A 16,843-nucleotide genomic window follows, 5' to 3' on the forward strand; every position below is an offset into this window, starting at 1 on the left:
AGATAGGTCTGAGGCGCCATATTGAAAAACATGGCTGACCCGATTTTTAGCTACCGTTGTTAGCGGTCGGGAAAAATCACGATAGTTGATCTAAACCACTGCCATCAGCCATTTAAAGTAGGAAAAGGTAACATTTGACTGTTACATGAGTGTTTAGACTCAGGGGATGCTAGGCAACCCCTCCAACACTCTATAGGAAGATAGTGTGTGCTGGGTCAGTAAATCTAAAGTGACTAGTAAAGTCAATTTAAATTTACATGCTCTGGGAGACAGTAGTCAGTCCCAGAGAAGGTATTTAAACCTTGGGGAGCCTGAAAGACACCCCTGTGCCACTGCACTGAAGGTGCTGTGTGACACACAGGAAAAAGATGATGCCTATGAAGTGGTTTTGAAACTCCATAACCAAAGAACACAAAAGTAAAACATATTTGGCCTCATTACGACCCTGGCGGTAAGGGGTTTACGCCAGCGTTAGCTGCGCCGACCCCTTACCGCCAATTACGAGGTCCCCTAGCGCCATGGTGCTTTTAACACCTGCTTTTAGCAGGTGTTAAAATCCATGGCGCTAAGGGACCATGGAGTTAATTACGCCACCGTAATTTACGGTGGCGTAATTAACGCCTTCCCCACTCCCATTATGCCCTATGGGGCAAAAATGGGAATGGGGAAGGGTAAATGGGGATTGGGGACTTACCGCCCCGCCAAGGTCGGAATGGGGCGGTAAGTCCGCCAACCACCATGGCGTAAACGTAACTTACCGCCTGGGTCGTAATGAGGCCCATTGAAAATGAAAGGTTCAAATCCCCAAAATATAGCAAAAGAGCTGGAGGGCTCTAAGGTAGAGGGAATTTAGCCCTAACAGCGCCCATCTATTCAGGGGGCACCAGTACAATAAATCTCAGTCTGGTATATTGGCAGTTTAAGACTCCAAACATGAACTTGTCCTTCAGGACAGCCCTATCCTCACTCTGCCATTCACATTCCAATCTTTGTGCGCCACAGGCCTGCAGCTGGATACAATTAAACCTTTATTGAACGCAGACGCTGCTGTTCTCTACTTCATTTCCTGGGCACATCTTTGCTCAGTCTGAACCTTTTGGCATTGCTGGGACGCTGCATGTGCATTCCCAACAATAGGACGCCATGTGGATATCTGGTGGATTTACTGCAAGCAGTCATTTCACACTGTAAATTCACTGATTTTGGCCTTAAAGTGGAGGATTTATCTACAGTCTCGTGCTGGAGGTAACTCCTTTATTTCAAGGTCTAGGAGTTTCTCAATGTGGTCATTCAGTTACTGCCAGAAAAAAAGGTGGTGATAACAGAATTACCACCACTTGTTTACCACACTGCTGAACCTGTAACAAGGCACTTAATTCCATGTTATGGTCAAACTAGAACTCGAAAAATTCTGTTCTAAATTACTAAGGGCCTCATTCCGAGTTTGGAGGTAGCCATGGTGCTATTAGCGCCATGGCTGCCTCCAAAATCGTTCCGGGTTCGGTCTGGTGGAGGGGGGACTTACCGCGACATTCCGCCCTAGGCGGACCCGGAAGTCCACATTCCAAAAGCCATTCCCCATTCCCATTTGAGCCCCCATAGGGCTCAATGGGAATGGGGAAGGCGCTAATAATGGTACCGCAAATTGCGGTACCGTTATTAGCTCTAAGGTCCCTTAACGGGTCCCGTCCAGAACGGCTGGTAAGCCGTTCTGGTGGGACCCGTTAAGGGACCTCGGAATTGGGCGGTAAGGGATTACCAGCACCAGTCTCCTTACCGTTGCCCGGTATCCCTTACCGCCCAACTCGGAATGAGGCCCTAAGTGGTTGCCGCCGTTATCTTAACGTGTCCGCCTTGGTGGATGGCGGAATTACAGCCCTACTCCAAGGTGAGCGGGGCCGGTAATTCCCCATTCACCAAGGCTCTTCCCCATTCCCATTTTTGCCCCCATAGGGCATAATGGGAATGGGGAAGGTGCTAATTACGGTACCGCAAATTGCGGTACCGTAATTAGCTCCGAGGTCCCTTTGCGGCACCGTACTTTAATGGCTGGTAAAACCAGCCATTAAAGTCGGGTCCCGCAAAGGCAACTCGTAGTAAGGCGGTAGGGGTTTACCGGTACCGGTAAACCCCTACCGCCTACCGTGTAATGAGGCCCATTGTGTCTCTTAAACATGGTGCTTTTTTCTCTAGCTCTAGAATTCAGTGAAGTGTAGCATTTCGGTATGGAAAGGCACTCTTCCTGGAGAGAAGAGACTTGCTACGCATGTTATCAGAAATCTCTGTTATTATACTCTGCCTTAAATTACAGTAACCCTTTTTATGGTCATACACTAAACGACAGGAAACAGCCACTTCGATTTAACAGAACATCACAGGTACATCAAATAGAATAACTAGTTATATCATTAGAAGGATGTTATGTTCAAGGATATTTATACCATGCCCTATCACCACCGTAGTGGTCCTCTGGCGCTCTGGCAGATCTGAGATGGGAAGAGGGTGGGATGGGTTAGTAAGGTTGAGCGGGAAAAGGAGCAAGAGAGATGTGATGTGCTGTTGACAGCCTCAGTTCGGTTAACACTGTTCGCTGAGCTTAGGTGTGCTTTTCGGTTGGTAATAACTGGCCTTACAGTGAGATAATATGCTCTGCTTAAAACACATTTTGAGAAATGACTTCATTGGTGAGTTATCAATTATTCATGAATCCAAATAACAAGACACTTTCCTTTAATTCAATACATAAATCATACATCACAAAACAGCAGGGCCCAGGAGAATTTGTAAGTTGTGGATGTTTTGGGCATCCGAGTAGTCCGTGTCAACACCTTTTATGAATATCCACTGTACTTGAAAGTCTTCATTTAGTACATGTATATGGCTCCCCGCCGTCCCGCCCCCCCACCCCCCATGTAATTTCTTTTGTGATGCAGGAATAGGTCAGGCTTTTCTGCAAACTCACAGTGTAATTTCTCTGATGTATCACAGGTTTCTCATTATGCTTGAAAGCTTTATCACACTGAGAACATGTAAGTGTGATTTCTCTGGTGCAGCCCTAGTTCACCTTATTGCTTGAAAGACATTGCATTCAGAACATATTTAGGGTTTCTCACCAGTGTGATTTCTCGGATGTATCAATAGTTTGCTCTTCTTGATTGAAAGACTCAGTGTGATTTCTCAAATGTAACACAAGTTGATCATTTCGCTTGAAAGCCTTATCACATTCGGAACATGTGTATGATTTCTCCCCAGTGTGATTTCTCTGGTGTGTCAAAAGATTAGTCTTCACTGTGAAAGACTCATCACATTCAGAACATGTGTATGGTTTCACCCCAGTGTGAATTCTCTGATGAATCAATAGTTTACTCTTTTGATTGAAAGCCTTATCACATTCAGAACATGTATATGGTTTCACCCCAGTGTGATTTCTCTGATGACTCAATAGATTACCCCTATGCTTGAAAACCTTATCACATTCAGAGCATGCATATGGTTTCACCCCAGTGTGACTTCTCTGGTGTGTCAAACGATTATACTTCACGGTGAAAGACATATCACATTCAGAACATGTGTATGGTTTCACCCCAGTGTGAATTCTCTGATGACACAATAGTTCACTCTTTCGCTTGAAGGCCTTATCACATTCAGAGCATGTATAGGGTTTCTCCACAGTGTGAATTCTCTGATGACTCAATAGATTACCCCTTTGCGCGAAAGCCTTATCACATTCAGAGCAAGCATAAGGTTTCACCCCAGTGTGACTTCTCTGGTGTGTCAAAAGATTATACTTCACAGAGAAAGACTTATCACATTCAGAACATGTGTATGGTTTCTCCCCAGTGTGAATTCTCTGATGAATCAATAGTTTATTCTTTTGCTTGAAAGCCTTATCACATTCAGAACATGCATAAGGTTTCACCCCAGTATGATTACTCTGATGTATGACAAGTTGATCCCTTCGCTTGAAAGCCATATCACATTCAGAACATGTATATGGTTTCTCCCCAGTGTGAATTCTCTGATGACTCAATAGTTCACTCTTTCGCATGAAAGCCTTATCACATTCAGAACATGTATATGGTTTCACCCCAGTGTGAATTCTCTGATGAATCAATAGTTCACTCTTTTGCTTGAAAGCCTTATGACATTCAGAACATGTATATGGTTTCACCCCAGTGTGATTTCTCTGGTGTGTCAAAAGATTACACTTCACCGTGAAAGACTTATCACAATCAGAACATGTGTATGGTTTCTCCCCAGTGTGAATTCTCTGATGACTCAATAGTTCACTCTTTCGCATGAAAGCCTTATCACATTCAGAACATGTATATGGTTTCACCCCAGTGTGAATTCTCTGATGAATCAATAGTTCACTCTTTTGCTTGAAAGCCTTATGACATTCAGAACATGTATATGGTTTCACCCCAGTGTGATTTCTCTGGTGTGTCAAAAGATTACACTTCACCGTGAAAGACTTATCACAATCAGAACATGTGTATGGTTTCACCCCAGTGTGAATTCTCTGATGACTCAATAGTTCACTCTTTTGCTTGAAAGTCTTATCACATTCAGAACAAGCATATGGTTTCTCCACAGTGCGAATTCTCTGATGACTCAATAGTTCACTCTTTTGCTTGAAAGTCTTATCACATTCAGAACATGCATATGGTTTCACCCCGGGAAGATTTCTCTGATGTATTAATAGATTATTTATTTCTGTAGAGGGCTTGTAGCATTCAAAATGTTTATCTTCTTTCTCTTCGGTGAGAGATCTCTGATGTTGCCATAAATGATCAGTTTCATCGAAAGTTGTTTCACTTTCAGAAAATTCAAAGGGTAACTCCATTGTGAGGGTGTTCATTTTTGAATAGGGGTTTCTGTGTAAGGAGCTCCTTGTCCAATTCAAAATATTTAAATAATGATCTTAATCTCACGGTTGGTCTCACCAAGTTAGGTGCATTTTTGTACACATGAATGTCAAGAAAGAAACTCAATCCTCGGCCAGAACAGGCAAGTCTGAAAATTAAAAAAAATCTTGTGCTTGCAACCTTTCTGTGTCCAGAGCAGTTTCTAGACTTGTGGTTTTCGTGCTTTTGGGCTTTAATTCTAGCAGCTGCCACTGGAACATCAGCACCACAGCAGGGGCGCCATCGATTCTGAAGCATCAAGTCCAAATCTGGTGTTGAGTACCTTTCTCTTACTGAATGGGGTGCAATGCATGACAATGGCCAGCCTCTACTTTAAAGTGGCAGCCATTCTTATTAGCCTCTCATCAGTGTAGTGGACACAGACAACCTCGCCATTGATTGGTACTGACAGGACATAGGAACTAGATGTTTCCTCCAAAATCATTAATATTGCACCTTTATTTTGCTGTGAAATGTCTTCAGTCTGTCAAATATTTTTCCCACAGTAAGCGACTTGAGGCTTGGAGTGACTGTCATGAGCAAGAACACGTTTCGAAGACCCTAGCTATCAAAGGAAACTTTTTTTAATAAAGAAAAACGTTTAAAACCATTTCACTGTTTCCCATGCTTTCCGCTTTGTTGCCCTGTTTGAAAGAAAAGGAAAAACAGGATTAGTGTTCCACAAGAGATAAATACATATTTATTGTTTTAAATATAAAACGTGAAAAAGCAAAAAGGCACTTTTCAGCTTATGAAATACTCAACTTCTACAGAAAAGTCTTATGGACACTGAGTTAAATGGATAGAGTAAGGTGCCCTCAATATCACGGAAAGGATTTATGGCGGTATTGGGTGGGTAAAGAGTGGGGGTATTGGGTGGGGTGGGTGTGGGGGAGTCAGTGGGGGGGGCTGAGGGAGATGGGGTGGGTGGGGTTGGGGGTGTTGAGTGGAGATGGGGTGGGTGGGGTTGGGGGTGTTGAGTGGAGATGGAGTGGGTGGGGTTGGGGGTGTTGAGTGGAGATGGGGTGGGTGGGGTTGGGGGTGTTGAGTGGAGAAGGGGGGGTTGAGGGTGCTGAGTGGAGATGGGGTGGGTGGTGTTGGGGGTGCTGAGCGGAGATGGGGTGGGTGGGTGGTGTTGGGGTGCTGAGTGGAGATGGGGTGGGTGGTTGGGGGTGGGGGTGCTGAGTGGAGATGGGGCGGGTGAGTGGGGTTGGGGGTGCTGAGTGGAGATGGGGTGGGTGGGTGTTGTTGGGGGTGCTGAGTGGCGATGGGGTGGAGGGTGGGGTTGGGGGTGCTGATCGGAGATGGGGTGGGTGGGTGGGTGGGGTTGGGGGTGCTGAGTGGAGATGGGGCGGGTGGGTGGGGTTGGGGGTGCTGAGTGGAGATGGGGTGGGTGGGTGTTGTTGGGGGTGCTGAGTGGAAATGGGGTGGAGGGTGGGGTTGGGGGTGCTGATCGGAGATGGGGTGGGTGGGGTTGGGGTTGCTGAGTGGAGATGGGGGGGTTGAGGGTGCTGAGTGGAGATGGGGTGGGTGGGGTTGGGGGTGCTGAGTGGAGATGGGGTGGGTGGGGTCGGGGGTGCTGAGTGGAGATGGGGTGGGTGGGTGGGTGGGGTCGGGGGTGCTGAGTGGAGATGGGGCGGGTGGGTGGGGTTGGGGGTGCTGAGTGGAGATGGGGCGGGTGGGTGGGGTTGGGGGTGCTGAGTGGAGATGGGGTGGGTGGGTGTTGTTGGGGGTGCTGAGTGGAGATGGGGTGGGTGGGTGTTGTTGGGGGTGCTGAGTGGAGATGGGGTGGGTGGGTGGGGTTGGGGTTGCTGAGTGGAGATGGGGTGGATGGGGTTTGGGAGCTGAGTGGATATGGGGTGGGTGGGGTGGCTGAGTGGAGATGCGGTTAGTGGGTGGGGGGTTCGGTTGCCACAGATTTTTAAAGGATTTGGCTAGGCGAAAAGTTTGACGAATGTTTAGGGAAAGACAAGTCTTCGTAGTTGAAAAAAGTTGCACGCACTTTCTCGATAGCTGAAAAGATTTCTGGACCGCGTTTGCACAGTACCTATGCAATGGAGAAAGCTGTAGCTGAGGCAGTTGTTCCTGGCAGTTCGAGCAGATCTCGCTGTTCCTGAGCTTCAGTCGTGGGGACAAGAAGGAGGATGTCGGGAGGTTCCTGCACTGCCCAAGGAAGAGGCCAAAAGCTGTAGCAAGACGTTGGTTTAAGGTGCGAGTGCCTTAAAGTCCACAAGCTGGTTTCCTTCCCTCTGGCTATCCGGTTTTCCACAGCACTCTGATGAAAATTCGACCAGAATAGGACGGTGTCCAGGTGGCTTGTGAGTTGGTTGTTCCCACCAAACTCAAGGGAAGAAGTTAACCTTGAAGGGCTTCTCTGTCGTCGGAGTTTCAGGCAATTTGGACCTGCAGCAGGGCTTCACCGGTCGTCCAGGAGTTGCAGCAGTCCTCTTCCTTCCTCTCCTCTTCCGTTCTTTTTTTCCAGTGGTCGACTCTGCTTTCCAAGTCCCACAGACCTGTTTTAAACAGTTTTCCCCCCCATTCATTCCAGCCTGGCTGTCACTCACACAGCAGGGTGGCTGTCCTTACCGGACAGCCAACCGGCCAATCACGCCAGAGTGCGTTCAGGTCTCCTAGGAGACTAAGCACAGGGAGTTCCGGGCACCTCCTTCACATCCTGTCCACCCCAGACACTCAGGCGCCGGAGGAGGGCTTCAGCACTGAAGCCTGCCAAAGGCCAATGAACAAAGGGACCAAACCTGGTTTGGCGCGCAGAGACAAACACAAGAAGGACCTTTCATAAAAGAAATGGTGAAAAAAGATGACCAGAGTCTGTTTTACAGATAGGTCTTGAGCGCCATATTGAAAAACATGGCTGGCCCAATTTTTAGCCACTGTTGTTAGCGGCTGGGAAAAATCATTGTAGTTTGATCTAAACCACTGCCACCAGCCATTTAAAGTAGGAAAGGGTAACATTTTACTGTTACATGAGTGTTTTGACTCAGGGGAAGCTAGGCAACCCCTCCAGCACTCTATAGTAAGATAGTGTGTGCTTGGTCAGTAAATTTAAAGAGACTAGTAAAGTCAATTTAACTTTACATGCCCTGGGAGACAGTAGTCAGTCCCAGGGAAGGTACTTAAACCTTGGGAAGTCTGAAAGATACCCCTGTGTCACTGCACTGAAGGTGATGTGACACACACAGAAAAAGATGATGCCCATGGAGTGGTTTTAAAACTCCATAACCAAAGAACATAAAAGTAAAACACACATCAAAATACATGAAAGAGTGGGAAAAAAAGGCTCACAGTCTTTCCAGGTAAAAAAGAAAATCCTAGAAATCCAGCAAAGTTGCTGCGGGTCTCAAAAGGTAAGGGCAATTAGCACATTTTGAGAATTCTCCCTAACAATGGAGTGGGTAGGGGAGGGGGCCGAGTGGAGATGGGGTGGGTGGCCGAGTGGAGATGGGGTGGGTGGGGGTGGCCGAGTGGAGATGGGGTGGGTGGGTGTTGGGCCGAGTGGAGATGGGTGGGGGGGCCGAGTGGAGATGGGGTGGGTGGGTGTCCAAGAGCAGAGGGAGGGTATGGGTGAGTCCAAGAGCAGAGGGAGGGTGGGTGGGTGGATGAGGGTGATTCCAAGAGCAGAGGGAGGGTGGGTGTTTAGGCTGTGAGTCCAAGAGCAGAGGATGGGCGGTTGGATGGGGGGCCCAAGAGCAGAGGAATGGCGGGTGGGTGGGGGGCCCAAGAGCAAAGGAAGGGCGGGTGGGTGGGGGGCCCAAGAGCAAAGGAAGGGCGGGTGGGTGGGGGGCCCAAGAGCAAATGAAGGGCGGGTGGGTGGGGACCCCAAGAGCAAAGGAAGGGCGGGTGGGTGGGGGGCCCAAGAGCAAAGGAAGGGCGGGTGGGTGGCAGGGGCCCAAGAGCAAAGGAAGGGCGGGTGGGTGGGGGGGGCCCAAGAGCAAAGGAAGGGCGGGTGGGTGGGGGGGGCCCAAGAGCAAAGGAAGGGCGGGTGGGTGGGGGGGGCCCAAGAGCAAAGGAAGGGCGGGTGGGTGGGGGGGGCCCAAGAGCAAAGGAAGGGCGGGTGGGTGGGGGGGGCCCAAGAGCAAAGGAAGGGCGGGTGGGTGGGGGGGGCCCAAGAGCAAAGGAAGGGCGGGTGGGTGGGGGGGGCCCAAGAGCAAAGGAAGGGCGGGTGGGTGGGGGGGGCCCAAGAGCAAAGGAAGGGCGGGTGGGTTTGGGGGGCCGAGTGGGAGTGGGGGGTCCAAGAGCAGGGGGAGGGGGAGTGGGCAGTTTGGTCGTCCAAGAGCAGTGGGCGGTTGGGCTGGTGGGTGGGTGTCCAAGAGCAGAGGGAGGGTTGGCTGGTGGGTGGGTTTTTGTCCAAGAGCAGAGGGAGGGAGTGCGGGCGGTTGGGTGTCCAAGAGCAGAGGGAGGGAGGGTCTGCCCAAGAGCAGAGGGAAGGTGGGTGGGTGGATGGGTGGGTGCCCAAGAGCAGAGGGATTGCCCAAGAGCAGAGGGAGCGGGGGTGGGTGGCTGGGCGGCCAAGAGCAGAGAGAGGGATGGGTGCTTGGCTGGGTGACCAAGAGCAGAGGGAGGGTGGGTGGGTGCACAAGAGCAGAGGGAGGGAGGGTGGGCGGGTGCCCAAGAACAGAGGAAGGGAGGGTGGGCGGGTGGATAGGTGCCCAAGAGCAGAGGGAGGGAGGGTGGGTGGGTGGGTAGGTAGGTAGGTGCCCAAGAGCAGAGGGAGGGAGGGTGGTTGGGTGCCCAAGAGCAGATTGCGTGCCCAAGAGCAGAGGGCGGGCGGGTCTGCCCAAGAGCAGAGGGAGGGTGGGTGGGTGGATGGGTGCCCAAGAGCAGAGGGATTGCCCAAGAGCAGAGGGAGCGTGGGTGTCTAGGTTTGTCCAAGAGCAGAGGGTGGGTGGGGTTCCCAAGTGAAGGTGGGGTGGGGCCGAGTGGAGGTGGTGTGGTTGGGCCCAAGTGGAGGTGGGGTGGGTGGGTGTGGGGGGCTGAGTGAAGGTGGGGTAGGTGGGTGTGCAAGAACAGAGGGAGGGTGGGTGCCCAAGAGCAGAGGGAGGGTGGGGTGGGTGGGTAGGTGCCCAAGAGCAGAGGGAGGGAGGGTGGGTGGGTAGGTGCCCAAGAGCAGAATGAGAGAGGGAGGGTGGGTGGGTGCCCAAGAGCAGATGGCAGGTGGGTGGGTTTTTGCCCAAGAGCAGAGGGCAGGTGGGTGGGTGCGTGCCCAAGTGCAGAGGGAGGGTGGGTCTGCCCAAGAGCAGAGGGAAGGTGGGTGGGTGGATGGGTGGGTGCCCAAGAGCAGAGGGATTGCCCAAGAGCAGAGGGAGCGGGGGTGGGTGGCTGGGCGGCCAAGAGCAGAGAGAGGGATGGGTGCTTGGCTGGGTGACCAAGAGCAGAGGGAGGGTGGGTGGGTGCACAAGAGCAGAGGGAGGGAGGGTGGGCGGGTGCCCAAGAACAGAGGAAGGGAGGGTGGGCGGGTGGATAGGTGCCCAAGAGCAGAGGGAGGGAGGGTGGGTGGGTGGGTAGGTAGGTAGGTGCCCAAGAGCAGAGGGAGGGAGGGTGGTTGGGTGCCCAAGAGCAGAGGGAGGGAGGGCGGGTGGGTGGGTAGGTACCCAAGAGCAGAGGGAGGGTGGGTGGGTGGGTAGGTAGGTGCCCAAGAGCAGAGGGAGGGAGGGAGGTTGGGTGGGTAGGTGCCCAAGAGCAGAGGGAGGGAGGGAGAGAGGGAGGGTGGGTGGGTGCATGCCCAAGAGCAGAGTGAGAGAGGGAGGGTGGGTGCATGCCCAAGAGCAGAGGGAGGGAGGGAGGGTGGGTGCCCAAGAGCAGAGGGAGGGAGGGAGGGTAAGTGCCCAAGAGCAGAGGGAGGGAGGGTGGGTGCCCAAGAGCAGAGAGAGGGAGGGTGGGTGGGTGCCCAAGAGCAGAGAGAGGGAGGGTGGGTGGGTGCCCAAGAGCAGAGAGAGGGAGGGTGGGTGGGTGCCCAAGAGCAGAGAGAGGGAGGGTGGGTGGGTGCCCAAGGGAAGAGAGAGGGAGGGTGGGTGGGTGCCCAAGGGAAGAGAGAGGGAGGGTGGGTGGGTGCCCAAGGGAAGAGAGAGAGCAGGTGGGTGGGTGCCCAAGAGCAGACGGCAGGTGGGTGGGTTTTTGCCCAAGAGCAGAGGGCGGGTGGGTGGGTGAGTGCCCAAGAGCAGAGGGCGGATGGGTGGGTCTGCCCAAGAGCAGAGGGAGGGTGGGTGGGTGGTTGGATGGGTGGGTGCCCAAGAGCAGAGGGATTGCCCCAGAGCAGAGGGAGGGTGTCTAGGTTTATCCAAGAGCAGAGGGTGGGTGGGTGGACGGCCCAAGTGAAGGTGGGGTGAGGCCGAGTGGAGGTGGTGTGGTTGGGTGGGCTCAAGTGGAGGTGGGGTGGGTGGGTGCGTTGACCCAAGTGGAGGTGGGGTGGGTGGATGTGGGGGGCTGAGTGGAGGTGGGGTAGGTGGGTGCGCAAGAACAGAGGGATGATGGGTGCCCAAGAGCAGAGGGAGGGTGGGGTGGGTGGCTGGGTGGCCAAGAGCAGAGGGAGGGAGGGAGGGAGGGAGGGAGGGAGGGTGCATGCCCAAGAGCAGAGTGAGGGAGGGCGGGTTGGTGGGTGGGTGCATAAGAGCAGAGGGATTGCCCAAGAGCAGAGGGAGCGTGGGTGTCGGTCCAAGAGCAGAGGGAGGGTGGGTGTCTAGGTTTGTCCAAGAGCAGAGGGTGGGTGGGGGGCCCAAGTGAAGGTGGGGTGGGGCCGAGTGGAGGTGGTGTGGCTGGGTGGGCCCAAGTGGAGGTGGGGTGGGTGGGTGTGTTGACCCAAGTGGAGGTGGGGTGGGTGTATGTGGGGGGCTGAGTGAAGGTGGGGTAGGTGGGTGTGCAAGAACAGAGGGAGGGTGGGTGCCCAAGAGCAGAGGGAGGGTGGGGTGGGTGGCTGGGTGGCCAAGAGCAGAGGGAGGGAGGGTGGGTGGGTGGGTGGCCAAGACTAGAGGGAGGGATTTGGCCAAGAGTAGAGGGCGGGAGGGTGGCTGGGTGGCTGGGTGCCCAAGAGCAGAGTGAGGGAGGGAGGGTAGGTGGGTGGGTGGGTGCATGCCCAAGAGCAGAGTGAGGGAGGGCGGGTTGGTGGGTGGGTGCATAAGAGCAGAGGGATTGCCCAAGAGCAGAGGGAGCGTGGGTGTCGGTCCAAGAGCAGAGGGAGGGTGGGTGTCTAGGTTTGTCCAAGAGCAGAGGGTGAGTGGGGGGCCCAAGTGAAGGTGGGGTGGGGCCGAGTGGAGGTGGTGTGGCTGGGTGGGCCCAAGTGGAGGTGGGGTGGGTGGGTGTGTTGACCCAAGTGGAGGTGGGGTGGGTGTATGTGGGGGGCTGAGTGAAGGTGGGGTAGGTGGGTGTGCAAGAACAGAGGGAGGGTGGGTGCCCAAGAGCAGAGGGAGGGTGGGGTGGGTGGCTGGGTGGCCAAGAGCAGAGGGAGGGAGGGTGGGTGGGTGGGTGGCCAAGAGCAGAGGGAGGGATTTGGCCAAGAGTAGAGGGCGGGAGGGTGGGTGGGTGGGTGGGTAGGTGCCCAAGAGCAGAGAGAGGGAGGGTGGGTGGGTGGGTGCCCAAGAGCAGAATGAGAGAGGGAGGGTGGGTGGGTGCCCAAGAGCAGAGGGAGGGAGGGAGGGAGGGTGGGTGCCCAAGAGCAGAGGGAGGGAGGGAGGGAGGGAGGGTGCCCAAGAGCAGAGAGAGAGAGGGAGGGAGGGAGGGTGGGTGCCCAAGAGCAGAGGGCAGGTGGGTGGGTGCCCAAGAGCAGAGAGAGGGAGGGAGGGAGGGTGGGTGGGTGCCCAAGAGCAGAGAGAGAGAGGGAGGGAGGGAGGGAGGGAGGGAGAGAGGGAGGGTGGGTGCCCAAGAGCAGAGGGAGGGTGGGTGCCCAAGAGCAGAGGGCAGGTGGGTGGGTGCCCAAGAGCAGAGGGAGGGTGGGTGCCCAAGAGCAGAGGGCAGGTGGGTGGGTGCCCAAGAGCAGATGGCAGGTGGGTGGGTTTTTGCCCAAGAGCAGAGGGCGGGTGGGTGGGTGCGTGCCCAAGAGCAGAGGGAGGGTGGGTCTGCCCAAGAGCAGAGGGAGGGTGGGTGGGTGGATGGGTGGGTGCCCAAGAGCAGAGGGATTGCCCAAGAGCAGAGGGAGCGTGGGTGTCGGTCTAAGAGCAGAGGGAGGGTGGGTGTCTAGGTTTGTCCAAGAGCAGAGGGCGGTGGGGTTCCCAAGCAAAGGTGGGGTGGGGCCGAGTAGAGGCGGTGTGGTTGGGTGGGCCCAAGTGGAGGTGGGGTGGGTGGGTGTGTTGACCCAAGTGGAGGTGGGGTGGGGTGGGTGTGGGGGCTGAGTGGAGGTGGTGTGGTTGGGTGGACCCAAGTGGAGGTGGGGTGGGTGTGTTGACCCAAGTGGAGGTGGGGTGGGTGGGTGTGCGGAGCTGAGTGGAGGTGGGGTAGGTGGGTGTGCAAGAGCCGGGGTAGGGTTGGTTACCCAAGAGCAGAGGGAGGGTGGGGTGGGTTTCTGGGCGGCCAAGAGCAGAGAGAGGGTTGGGTGCTTGGCTGGGTGGCCAAGAGCAGAGGGAGGGTGGGTGGCTGGGTGGCCAAGAGCAGAGGGAGGGAGGGTGTTTGGGTGGGTAGGTAGGTGCCCAAGAGCAGATGGAGGGAGGGTGGGTGGGTGCCCAAGAACAGAGGGAGTGAGGGTGGGTGGGTAGGTGCCCAAGAGCAGAGGGAGGGAGGGTGGGTGGGTGGTTAGGTAGGTGCCCAAGAGCAGAGGGAGGGAGGGTGGGTGTTTGCCCAAGAGCAGAGGGAGGGAGGGCGGGTGGGTAGGTACCCAAGAGCAGAGGGAGGGAGGGAGGGTGGGTAGGTGGGTAGGTAGGTAGGTGCCCAAGAGCAGAGGGAGGGAGGGAGGTTGGGTGGGTAGGTGCCCAAGAGCAGAGGGAGGGAGAGAGGGAAGGTGGGTGGGTGCATGCCCAAGAGCAGAGTGAGAGAGGGAGGGTGGGTGCATGCCCAAGAGCAGAGTGAGGGAGGGTGGGTGCCCAAGAGCAGAGGGAGGGAGGGAGAGAGGGTGGGTGCCCAAGAGCAGAGGGAGTGAGGGAGGGTGGGTGCCCAAGAGCAGAGGGAGGGAGGGAGGGTAAGTGCCCAAGAGCAGAGGGAGGGAGGGAGGGAGGGTGGGTGCCCAAGAGCAGAGGGAGGGAGGGAGGGAGGGAGGGTGGGTGCCCAAGAGCAGAGGGAGGGAGGGAGGGTGGGTGGGTGCCCAAGAGAAGAGAGAGGGAGGGAGGGTGGGTGCCCAAGAGCAGAGGGAGGGTGCCCAAGAGCAGAGGGCAGGTGGGTGGGTGCCCAAGAGCAGACGGCAGGTGGGTGGGTTTTTGCCCAAGAGCAGAGGGCGGGTGGGTGGGTGCGTGCCCAAGAGCAGAGGGCGGGTGGGTGCGTGCGTGCGTGCCCAAGAGCAGAGGGAGGGTGGGTGGGTGGATGGGTGGGTGCCCAAGAGCAGAGGGATTGCCCAAGAGCAGAGGGAGGGTGGGTGTCTAGGTTTATCCAAGAGCAGAGGGTGGGTGGGTGGACGGCCCAAGTGAAGGTGGGGTGGGGCCGAGTGGAGGTGGTGTGTTTGGGTGGGCTCAAGTGGAGGTGGGGTGGGTGGGTGTGTTGACACAAGTGGAGGTGGGGTGGGTGGATGTGGGGGGCTGAGTGGAGGTGGGGTAGGTGGGTGCGCAAGAACAGAGGGAGGATTGGTGCCCAAGAGCAGAGGGAGGGTGGGGTGGGTGGCTGGGTGGCCAAGAGCAGAGGGAGGGAGGGAGGGAGGGAGGGTGGGTGCATGCCCAAGAGCAGAGTGAGAGAGGGAGGGTGGTTGGGTGCATGCCCAAGAGCAGAGTGAGGGAGGGAGGGTAGGTGGGTGGGTGGGTATATGCCCAAGAGCAGAGTGAGGGAGGGCGGGTTGGTGGGTGGGTGCATGCCCAAGAGCAGTGTGAGGAAGGGTGGGTGCACAAAAGCAGAGGGAGGGAGGATGGGTGGGTGCCCAAGAGCAGAGGGATTGCCCAAGAGCAGAGGGAGCGTGGGTGGGTAGGTGGGTGCGTGCGTGCGTGCCCAAGAGCAGATTGCGTGCCCAAAAGCAGAGGGCGGGCGGGTCTGCCCAAGAGCAGAGGGAGGGTGGGTGGATGGGTGTCCAAGAGCAGAGGGATTGCCCAAGAGCAGAGGGAGCGTGGGTGTCGGTCCAAGAGCAGAGGGAGGGTGGGTGTCTAGGTTTGTCCAAGAGCAGAGAGTGGGTGGGGGGCCCAAGTGAAGGTGTTGTGGGGCCGAGTGGAGGGGGTGTGGTTGGGTGGGCCGAGTGGAGGTGGTGTGGTTGGGTGGGCCCAAGTGGAGGTGGGGTGGGTGGGTGTGTTGACCCAAGTGGAGGTGGGGTGGGTGTATGTGGGGGGCTGAGTGGAGGTGGGGTGGGTGGATGCGCAAGAGCAGAGGGAGGGTGGGGTGGGTGGCTGGGTGGACAAGAGCAGAGGGAGGGAGGGTGGGTGGTTGGGTGGCCAAGAGCAGAGGGAGGGATTTGGCCAAGAGCAGAGGGAGGGAGGGTGGGTGGGTGGGTAGGTGCCCAAGAGCAGAGAGAGGGAGGGTGGGTGTTTAGGTGCCCAAGAGCAGAATGAGAGAGGGAGGGTGGGTGGGTGCCCAAGAGCAGATGGAGGGAGGGAGGGAGGGAGGGTGCCCAAGAGCAGAGAGAGCGAGGGAGGGAGGGAGGGAGGGAGGGACGGTGGGTGCCCAAGAGCAGAGGGAGGGTGGGTGCCCAAGAGCAGAGGGCGGGTGGGTGGGTGCCCAAGAGCAGAGAGAGGGAGGGAGAGAGGGTGGGTGCCCAAGAGCAGAGGGAGGGTGGGTGCCCAAGAGCAGAGGGCAGGTGGGTGGGTGCCCAAGAGCAGATGGCAGGTGGGTGGGTTTTTGCCCAAGAGCAGAGTGCGGGTCGGTGGGAGCGTGCCCAAGAGCAGAGGGTGGGTGGGTCTGCCCAAGAGCAGAGGGATTGCCCAAGAGCAGAGGGAGCGTGGGTGTCGGTCTAAGAGCAGAGGGAGGGTGGGTGTCTAGGTTTGTCCAAGAGCAGAGGGCGGGTGGGGTTCCCAAGCGAAGGTGGGGTGGGGCCGAGAAGAGGCGGTGTGGTTGGGTGGGCCCAAGTGGAGGTGGGGTGGGTGGGTGTGTTGACCCAAGTGGAGGTGGGGTGGGGTGGGTGTGGGGGCTGAGTGGAGGTGGTGTGGTTGGGTGGACCCAAGTGGAGGTGGGGTGGGTGTGTTGACCCAAGTGGAGGTGGGGTGGGTGGGTGTGGGGAGCTGAGTGGAGGTGGGGTAGGTGGGTGTGCAAGAGCCGGGGTAGGGTTGGTTACCCAAGAGCAGAGGGAGGGTGGGGTGGGTTTCTGGGCGGCCAAGAGCAGAGAGAGGGTTGGGTGCTTGGCTGGGTGGCCAAGAGCAGAGGGAGGGAGGGTGGGTGGGTGGGTAGGTAGGTGCCCAAGAGCAGATGGAGGGAGGGTGGGTGGGTGCCCAAGAACAGAGGGAGTGAGGGTGGGTGGGTAGGTGCCCAAGAGCAGAGGGAGGGAGGGTGGGTGGGTGGTTAGGTAGGTGCCCAAGAGCAGAGGGAGGGAGGGTGGGTGTTTGCCCAAGAGCAGAGGGAGGGAGGGCGGGTGGGTAGGTACCCAAGAGCAGAGGGAGGGAGGGAGGGTGGGTGGGTGGGTGGGTAGGTAGGTAGGTGCCCAAGAGCAGAGGGAGGGAGGGAGGTTGGGTGGGTAGGTGCCCAAGAGCTGAGGGAGGGAGAGAGGGAGGGTGGGTGGGTGGGTGCATGCCCAAGAGCAGAGTGAGAGAGGGAGGGTGGGTGCATGCCCAAGAACAGAGTGAGGGAGGGTGGGTGCCCAAGAGCAGAGGGAGGGAGGGAGAGAGGGTGGGTGCCCAGGAGCAGAGGGAGGGAGGGAGGGTGGGTGCCCAGGAGCA

General features: G+C 56.5%; 1 protein-coding gene across 1 annotated transcript in view; it reads right to left on the reverse strand.

Moving 5' to 3' along the window:
• Positions 1-2,713: 2,713 nt before the first annotated feature.
• The window catches only part of LOC138492755 (zinc finger protein 84-like), a 69,874-nt gene continuing 55,744 nt past the window's right edge, over positions 2,714-16,843 (reverse strand). The window contains exon 2 of the mRNA XM_069620136.1: positions 2,714-5,551. Coding sequence (XP_069476237.1) covers positions 3,110-4,861 — 1,752 coding nt within the window. The 5' untranslated portion in view covers positions 4,862-5,551 and the 3' untranslated portion in view covers positions 2,714-3,109. The remainder of the gene's footprint in view (positions 5,552-16,843) is intronic.

This window comes from Ambystoma mexicanum, chromosome 10, assembly GCF_040938575.1.
Source record: "Ambystoma mexicanum isolate Mex_15411 chromosome 10, UKY_AmexF1_1, whole genome shotgun sequence".
Lineage (NCBI taxonomy): Eukaryota > Metazoa > Chordata > Amphibia > Caudata > Ambystomatidae > Ambystoma > Ambystoma mexicanum.